This window comes from Helianthus annuus, chromosome 14 (assembly GCF_002127325.2).
Source record: "Helianthus annuus cultivar XRQ/B chromosome 14, HanXRQr2.0-SUNRISE, whole genome shotgun sequence".
Classification (NCBI taxonomy): domain Eukaryota; kingdom Viridiplantae; phylum Streptophyta; class Magnoliopsida; order Asterales; family Asteraceae; genus Helianthus; species Helianthus annuus.
Genome location: NC_035446.2, coordinates 114,753,776 through 114,763,475, shown reverse-complemented (window position 1 = coordinate 114,763,475; position 9,700 = coordinate 114,753,776). Strand labels below are relative to the sequence as shown.

General features: G+C 36.7%; 2 protein-coding genes across 3 annotated transcripts; one reads left to right on the top strand and one right to left on the bottom strand.

Annotated features, from left to right (window-relative positions):
• The first annotated feature begins 466 nt into the window (after positions 1 to 466).
• LOC110909086 (dirigent protein 14) lies at positions 467 to 1,258 on the top strand. The gene has a single exon (XM_022154093.2). It carries the CDS (start codon positions 478 to 480, stop codon positions 1,015 to 1,017), a length of 540 nt encoding a protein of 179 aa, XP_022009785.2. The 5' UTR covers positions 467 to 477; the 3' UTR covers positions 1,018 to 1,258.
• A 1,219-nt stretch (positions 1,259 to 2,477) lies between these two features.
• On the bottom strand, positions 2,478 to 7,793 carry LOC110909085 (ubiquitin domain-containing protein DSK2b). Of its 2 annotated transcripts, none has more exons than XM_022154091.2 (8): positions 7,373 to 7,793; positions 5,384 to 6,148; positions 5,089 to 5,303; positions 4,893 to 5,006; positions 3,685 to 3,743; positions 3,447 to 3,475; positions 3,186 to 3,284; positions 2,478 to 2,810 (listed from the first exon to the last, which is right to left on the bottom strand). In XM_022154091.2, the coding sequence occupies exons 1-8, from the start codon at positions 7,608 to 7,610 to the stop codon at positions 2,662 to 2,664; spliced, it is 1,668 nt and encodes a 555-aa protein (XP_022009783.1). In that variant the 5' UTR covers positions 7,611 to 7,793; the 3' UTR covers positions 2,478 to 2,661. The 2 variants fall into 2 exon arrangements, with proteins under 2 accessions (XP_022009783.1, XP_022009784.1); XM_022154092.2 differs by having other exon boundaries at positions 3,186 to 3,281; positions 7,373 to 7,784.
• Positions 7,794 to 9,700: the final 1,907 nt, after the last annotated feature.

Sequence of the window (9,700 nt, the reverse complement as noted above, 5' to 3'; positions counted from 1 at the left end):
TTAAGATTACCAAAATACCCACGCCTTTCCGTTATTCACCTTATTATATCTAGGAGTGAGGTTATACAGGGTAATTTTGTAAATGATTTATTTTTGCATTCAAATTCCCTTAACAACTATACAAACCAAACACAACACTAAATCACTAATTGCTATTAGAGTTAATTCCAATTCCTTTCAGACATTCTAATTCCGGAGTAAATATTCCGTGAACCAAACGATCCTTTAGATTCAAATTAACGGATAATTAAAATTGGTTCCCTTGATTCCTCAACTCTATTATTTTAATGTTTGAAAAAAACAAATAAAAGACTTAGAAAAGTCACGAGTACGAGGAAGACATACAACTTAGTCTAACTTCCCATTGACAACAAATACAAAAGGTTCTTTTTTTCCTATAGTCTTTGTATTCCATTATTTATATATTAATCCCACTATAGATTGGCATTCACATATACATTTGCAATGGCTCCCTTGATGCATTTCTTTGCCACTCTTCTCTTTGTCCTAATTCCACTTGAAGCCACCACACACCACCACCACCATCAACAACATGGACTCAAATCTCTCCACTTTACACTCTACCAACAAGAAACCTTAAACAAAACCGCTTACTTCGTCATACAAGGAGTCGCCGGTCCACCTTTAAGCCTGACCACGGCTCCGTTTGGGACCATGTTTGTCTTTCAAGATCCCTTAACTCTTAAACCAAATCACACTTCAAAACTTGTTGGAACATCTGAAGGATCCGCGATCACTTCTGGACTAGACGGGCTTCAAAGCATCACTGTTGGTAAAGTCACTTTGAATTTGAAAAAACACAAAGGTTCAATCTCCATTGTTGGTGTCACAAATAACATTAAGCCTTCAAACCATCCCGTTGTAGGTGGGACCGGTGATTTTCTGTTTGTTCAAGGTTATATAACATCATCTCCGGTTAATCTGGTTGGGTCACCTGTAACTTACAAGATCGAGTTTCATCTTTATTGGCCTCCTTACGCGTATTTAAAACCGTAAACCTTCCTTAAAAAGAACACATTCTTGCCTACGTTGTTGGAACATTTAAAGACTAGTTTTATTACCACCTTATAATATACTTTATGCTTGTTGTTTGATTATGATTTTTATTTGTTGTTTCATTTTCTAAAGTTGGAACTAATATTTAATAGATCTCTATGGTTTCTAGTTCTTTAGATCATATGATTTTTCTTTTTTTTCTTTCCTGGTCTTGTACTCTTGTTTTTGTGGTGTTGAATGAAATAATAACAAGATTATCAGTCTTATTTATATGGTATGAAAAGAATAAAAAAATAATAAAAAAATAAAAAAAAATGTTACAACCCATTGGTCGAGACTTACTCGGAAATTCGAATACAAATCCACTTGATTATGGTGCATATAGAGGAAGCATTGGAAGTCAAAATAACTACTTTGAATTTTTAAATTCAATAAAATTTGGTTTCAAAGTAATTGGAAGTTTGTTTAGACTATTGGTAAGTGGTAACCCTCTCTCTATTCGGAGGGTTTTCATTGACTGAAAAAAAAATCCACACGTACCCATGCCCAAGCACTTCACACTCGTTACCAATTTCACGTAGTGACGGAGCTTGAAATTTTTTATGGTAAGGGCCAAAAGTCAGGGGAACTATAAATTTTCAATTCGGTGAGTGACAGGCTCAATACTTGCACTAATTTACACTAGTTTCGAAAAAAATACGCGTAAAAATACAATAATTTACATTACTGAAAATGACGGGGCGGGGCACCCATTTGGCACAGTGTTTGGAGCCCCTTTGGGCTGATGTGCAGGTGCGGAATAGGACACTTTCATGGGCTAGCGATTATAACAGAACTAACGGTAATTGCGGACTTGAAAATCATATTAGACACAAACTCAAATTATCAAATACAAGTCTTGTAAGATGGACACAAACATGACCCGATTAAACAAATTTGTTTAGAATTACATATTGTCACTTTAAAGTTGTAAATTAACTCCATAATATTCTAAGTTTTGACCCAAAATACTCTACACTAGTTAAACTTTTAACACAAAATCTCTACAACTATACAGGATAACCAGTGAACCCACAAGATCAAGCCAACCCACTTATAGCTAAATGTGTTAGCCAAACCAATCCAACTCTATTTACACTAAACATAACCGACGAATCTCGTTTTAGGTTCATACCATATTTGTAATTTATACTTCTATTTTTTAATATAATATGTATAGAACAAGAAAGAGAAAGCAAACAAACGAAGATGAATTAGCAAAGTAAAACCATACGAAATAACAAATATATTTAACATATCTAGCAACCATTGGCTTTAAATTCCTGAACAAAATCGGTTTTCATAACAAATTCGGTTTTATTTGCCAGAATTCTTTTTGAATTATTTACAAGCGTAATAAATTTTGGAGACAACAAAGTTTCTACAATATATGCTGTTACAGGCACCAGAATCACACCAAGTCAAGTTAATGAACAATATCATTAGCAAAACAGGTAAGGCAATTTCCAAAATCATACAGAAAACATTTATGCACTTAATCCAACATATTTGGCTCAGATCCAAACAGACCCGTTCCTCATGTGTTTTACTGATACGGTATATATGTGATATATCATATTATATATATGTAACGATTACAAATTCTTATTGACCCAGATTTCCCAATAGCCGCTCAACGGCAGCATGCACATTACCTCGGGTGGCGGTCAGTGCTTGAAGATTCTCTCGGGTATCAAAAAATCCCATTTCTTGAAGCTGCGCGAGTTGGGTAGCATACAGTTCTTCTGGTGGCACTAGTATTTATGAAAAAAAAAATATCTTGAATTTATGGGTAAATGAACAAAGATGAGACAAAATGATGATGGATATTCGAGGTGGCAATTTGGTTATTATGTATCTCTAACAAGTCAAGTGGGTAAATTTTTTTAAAAAAAAGCTTAAAAGAAAACATATCAAAAGCTAGATGATTATTAGAATTGTTTAAGTTCCGTGATCATCGGACAAGCTAAAAATTTGTAAGTTGGTTTTTTATAATTGTGGACAAAAAAGTGTTTTGAGTCGACATATATTTTTTCAACTTGAAGTCTTGAATAAAAGTTTGCCATTTTCGATCAATAATACAACCCATCCGACCCGCCCGTATTTGCCACCTCTAGCAGATATATTACCATTTGAATTATTTGGCGGTGTAAAGCCACCAGTTCCAAGGCTGCCAAACATGTTCATAAGCATATCCATGTTAAGATTCATGTTATTAGGAGAACCTGCTATTGCCACAAAAACACACACGTGAAGACCGGTGGTACAACGTTTCAAAAACAAGAAATACATTACATGCAAGGGGTTTTCCAAAATGTCCAAAAATGCATTATTTCCCTTTGAATAAATTAACCAAATTTAAAGACATGAAATTATAGACACAAATATACCTGTTCCTCCACCAGTTTGACCAGCATCCCTGCATATCAGACATGTCAATTTTATATGAAACAATGAACCAAATGACCAACTAATCAGAAGCATATATTAACCCAATATAAGGTGAAATCATTTCACACACACAAAAGAAAAAAAACATTTTCAAACTTGAAAGAAGTTATATAAGCAGAGATTTGTAGTCAACTCACGCAATCTTCTATATATTTCATGTAAAGTTCAAATGTATACCGGTTGGTTTGTTGCTGACCAAGGCCAGAGAAAAGAGACTGTTGTAATGTCATCATTTGCTGTAATAAGAGTAAACATAATCAGGTTAAGAAAATGAGTGAACAAAAAAACATAAAATGACAAATAAAGACATAAAAGGTAGAAGAAAGTCAGCCCATATAATTAAATACAAATAATTGAAGTCAAAAACTTCATTTGCATACGGATGTTTGTTGACTCGTGACCCAAAATACTCAAATTGCGGCATGTAGATCGACTAAGTAACAATATTCAAGAATAGTCTTCTCTAATTCTAATATATACCACATGAATCGTAAAAGGTTAACAACCATGTACATTATTGTGCAAGTTATAACAAACTGGATACACTTTTAAGGCCATTAACAAGACAACATGATTAAATTAAGCTAAGGAGTTAACAACCATAATCAATGATGAGTACTTTAAAAGTTATACTACATGAACATGTAACTTTTTTTTTCAAATGGGTGTCGTTTGTCCACCGGTCTGATTGTCAACTCTTTTCATCTCATTTATTATTACTGTTTTGGAAAATAAAATTGATTTATAACATGTCATTAATACTAGCATCTTGATATATCATCATACTCAGTAAATCCCACCAATAGCAAAGCTAAGGTAGGGTCCGAGGAGGGTAAGATGTAGACAACCTTACCTCTACCCCCGTAGGATTAGAGAGGCTGCTTCCAGTGAGACCCCCGGCTCGATCGCATCTTGATATATATTTAATTAAAAAACCATGTATTTTACGGATATACGACGATTAACCTCCTAGTAACCTAACCTTAACATGTCGCATGACCAACTGATCATGATTATTCCATATCACATGCATAGATTAGCATGTGATAATCCAATCTTAAAGACCACACTTCCATCCATCAGACATACGGTATACACTTTTATGAATATTATATATGCCATATAACTATATAAGGCAACTTCACTGGATTTTCATTTTCTCCACTTGAGTTGTAAAAAAAATTACTCCCTATATTTCTTCTCAATGACATTCCATACAGGAATATTCTTTCTATAAATTTATGAACTAAGAATGGACAACTTCAATAACACAAGCTCTTAAATTATAACCAAAAAAAAGAATTCTCATTCAAAACCTTTTTCATAGTTATCTCGATACCAATTTAGTAACGTAAAAATGTTTTCAGAGTTGTTAACTGATTTACCTGCATGGTCTCTGGAGAAGTTAACTGACGAATGAAGTCCGGATTTTGCATCATCTCTCTCAATTGAGGGTTTGACTCGAGCATGGTTCGCATTTGTGGATTGAGACCAAGTATCTGAATAATATAATTGTTTAGTAAGAAGTATTGCATCGTAACAAAGAAAAATATCTAAACTTGCAAAACACAGAGCAATCACCTGATTCATATATTGAGGGTTTGAAAGGAGACTTTGCATCATCTGAGAAATAGCTGGATTTTGCATAAGTTGACTCATTGAATTCGGATCAGGAGTAGTGCCACCAAACAAGCCCTCGAGACCTGGAGCACCAAGTCCACCTAAGCCACCAGCTCGCGGTGACCTAGTGGTCCCACTAGGGTTTGTTGCAGCAGCATTTGTTTGGTTAGCTCCACCTGCAAACTCACACTAAATTAAATACCAATATCTATTAACCTATATACATATATCAGAATACGGGTCAACAAAAGCTTACCACCAGCAGCCCAGGGATTAGGAAGTGGATTAGTATTTGGAGCGGGAGAACCAGTTGTGTCAGCACCAGTGGTTGTAGGAGTAGCCGTTCGATCACGAGGTGGGCCCGCCTGACCACCACCCAAAAGAGCGGCAAAGGGATTTGAGTTATCGTTGGTTGTATCACCACCACCGCCGCCCATTGTGGTTGCATTCAGAAAAGGCTCCTGAACGTTTTCATACATTCTCCTAAGCATATTAAACCCTTCAGGAGAAGATTCAATATTACTCATTGCTCTATCAGTGTTACGCATCATTTCACGCATGAGTTCAGGGTTCCTTGCAGCCTCCATTGTTTGACGAAGAATTGCGGGATCATTAAGCATATGACCAAGTTCTGGATTCCTTTCAATGATTTCACGCATTTGAGGGTTGTTCATCATCATGTTGCGCATGATATCTGGATTGTTTAATAGATTCTGAACAAGAGGCAGATCCATGATTTCTCGCATCATGTTAGGGTTTTGAGTCAACTGCTGTTGCATTTGTTCCAATTCTGGAAGTCCTGCTCCAAACATGCCACCATTACCTCCCAAACCACCCAGACCAAGTCCGGGAAATAGTGAGCCACCAAGACCGGTTCCACCTATGGTATCACCTTCAACCGAACGAGCTTCCCCTGCAGAAGGTGTAGTAGTATTTGCTCTGGTAGGAGCCCCACCCGCTGGGGTAGATGTTGCCGGAACAAAACCACGTACCAAGTGAACAGTGTGATCTGCCTCCATGCCTATAAAAGTGTAAATCACATAAATAAATAGCACAACATAACAACACAGATTACTTAGCTACCAAATATTTGAAACAAAAGCATCATGCATAAAAATGAAACAAGTTAGCATAAAAGAACATGGAAAGCTAGTTCATCAAGATGGTGACTTGTTTAGTTTTTTTTTTTCTGTTTCCATTGGAGACTTATAATTATCTAAACTTGTACCTCAATATTGGAAATTTCAATGTCTATATAAGTAAAGTTCCTTCGGATGCATGAGGCTAACTCAACTCACAAACTGTTTCCTCTAAGTTGACTATACATGAATTTGTTTCTATACAGCGTCTATTAAAACCATGTTTCTGAATAACATGCAAATCTTGCCGTAATTAGTTCTAGCCTTATTTGCCCTTAAACTCTACTCTTCCTGACTAGTAAGTTTTAAACGTTTCAATTTATGTATGCACACCATTTGTAAAAGCTGCCTCTAGTTCTTCACTTCTTCACAGGGGCGGACCTGTAGTGTAAACGGGCGTAGCCCGGGCTACGGCTCAAGCTTTTACCAGTAGTGTAAAAAAATTTTTTTTTCCTATTTTTATACAAAGGACACCCCTGAACAAGTACGAGGACACCCCTAAAAAAAATTGGGATACCCCTGAGTTGAAGGTCTAGTTCCGCCACTGCTTCTTCATATGGTATAGAAGGCTACTTCTACCATCTGACTGCTTCATGATGATACTCATAACAGACGAAATTACACAATATACTCATAAACATATCTAGATAAGTATTACCACATATCCATAATTCCATATACATATTAGATTATTATCAGATATATTCATCATGTGAACTTCTCATTATTAGCCAAAGCCAACCATTCAACCAAATATCAATCACTGCATATGTCCCAAATCAGTAGTCTTTTTTTTTTATTTTACTATTTTACAACAAGTAAAATAACTTTTGTTTTCTTTCTCTTGTAATACAGGTTCACATGTTATAGCATATCGGTTAAGCATACTCGATAGACCTCATAGCAAATTAATCACATTCATGTCATCAATAATCGTATATAAACATGACAACTATAACACTGTATCACCTTCCGATCACACGAACACAGTCCACACAAGTCACAAACACACAAACCCTACCATTTCAACCCCAAATTCACAATCACAACAAAACACAATCAATCCAAAAACACATAACATAATAACAACAAGAATAACAATATACCGTAGCTCTTAAGCGTCTGATCATCCTTCAGAATCCTTCCTTTATAAATCAACCGCTGCTGTTCCGCAGGTATATCACAATTCTGAGCAACAACAGACTTAAACGACTCAACAGACGACTCAAGGCTCGCCTGAACGGAGAACTTCGTGCCGTTAGAACACCGTACGTTAACGGTAACGGCGTCACCACCGGCAACCGTGTTCGATTCCACACCGTCATCACCGCTTCCGCCGCCCATCGAATCCACCGTTAATCTGTGGTTTTTTGAGCAATTGGATGTAGATTATCGTTGTGTGAATCGAATTGAAGAAGTGTTTGATCGATCGGTGAAGTGATTTGTGAAGAAAAGCTGAGAATTGTAGAATCGAAATGGTGTGGAGAAAACTTGGGGAAGGAGGAACTCTTTTTGGTACAGTAAATGCTTTCTTTTTATTTATAGTATTTAAAATGATTATTTATTATTGTGTTTTTTTTTTTAAGATGTGGTCGCTATCAGACTGTTGATTATTAGTGATTTTGACAAAATAAGCCTAGGCTAAACAAAAGTATTATTTGGATAATTGGATTTGGTTGGAGAGCCTATGTCTAAAGTTTAATGTGGTTTTATGACTAGATAAATGCTATTATATGCCGTTCAAAAAAAAAAAAAAAGATAAATGCTATTATATAACATAGTATGGAGAAAAATGCCCGGATAGTCCCTGTGGTTTCGCCTTTTTTCACCTATAGTCCCCAACTTTCTAAAATTACTTGAATAGTCCCCAAGTTTTCAATTTTTGTTCCCGGATAGTCCCTGGGTCTAACTTCAGTTTGTTTTCTCTGTTAAGAGGGTGTGAAATGTCAAAAATACCCTTTCCTTAAAAAGGCCAAACCACAGGGACTATCCAGGCATCTTCTTCATTTTTATTTATAAAACCCTACCACCACACTTCATCTTCAACCTCCACCCACCATCACCTTCCTCCACCCTCCAATTCACTGATTCTTTCTTTAATAGCTTTCAATGAATGTGGGGATTCACCAAATGTGTGCTTCTCGATGTCGATCATTTCACCGTCAAGTGGTGTTTATATGTAGGGAGCTCAAAATGTGTCTCGCTATAAATATCTCCACCTGCTTCGTCTTCCGTGAGCCCATAACTCAACATTCGGTGTTTATACGCATGTACTTCACAAGTCAAAGCTTCTATGGTCTGTTCTCTTTGGTATAACAAATCCTCCAATGCCATAACTTCTTCCTGATCATGGGCCATCTTTTCCTCTAAAAACCGTTTAAACTGTCGGGCCTCCATCTGGACTTCGGCCTTCTCACCCTGTAACCTTAAGATCATAGACATGGCTTCATTGCAGCCGATGAGGCCGCATTTCTCTCTTCATCTAACTCAACCGACAAATCCTGAATTGTTTCCTGTTGACTTTTGACCATTTCCTGTAAAGCCATACATTCATATTCAATGTCGACACGAGCCACATCAGAATTCGAAAGCCCAGGTATGACCAATACATCCTCATCATCTCTTTCGTCAAGCTTTCTCTTCACCGACCGAATCCCTACCCCCTACCAATCAAGCGTCTAAAAGTAAACGATATCACCGATCGAGATAAACAACTTAACACAGACTTTTCTAAATACAAACTTAGGTTGGAACTGTCACAACTTCCTCATGAAACCGAAACACCGTAATAACTACACACAAGAAAAATGAGATAAACAACTTCCTCATTGTAATTACATATATTCCGATATATTCCTGATCTAATTGATGGAAATCACGTTACCTTGATCGATTTGTAGCGGAAATCAGAGGCCGGCTAAGGGAATCAGTCCATGCCGATGAACAGAGACGAAATTTCCACAAGAAAAATGAGATTTTTTTCTGATAATTTTTGATGAATTGTGAGAAAATTGGGGGGAATTGGGGGTTGAAGGAAGGTGGAGCGATTTGGAACCCTAGAAATTTAATTTTTGTGTTACTTGTCAAATGTTTTGGATATTCCGGGTTTCAGTGAATTCCCACATTCATTGAAAGCTATTGAAGAAAGAATTAGTGAATTGGAGGGTGGAGGAGGGCGATGGTGGGTGGAGGTTGAAGATGAAGGGTGGTGGTGGGGTTTTATAAATAAAAATGAAGAAGATGCCCGGATAGTCCCTGTGGTTTGGCCTTTTTAAGGAAAGGGTATTTTTGACATTTCACACCCTTTTAACAGAGAAAATAAACTGAAGTTAGAGCCAGGGACTATCCGGGAACAAAAATTGAAAACTTGGGGACTATTCAGGTAATTTTAGAAAGTTGGGGACTATAGGTGAAAAAAGGCGAAACCATAGGGA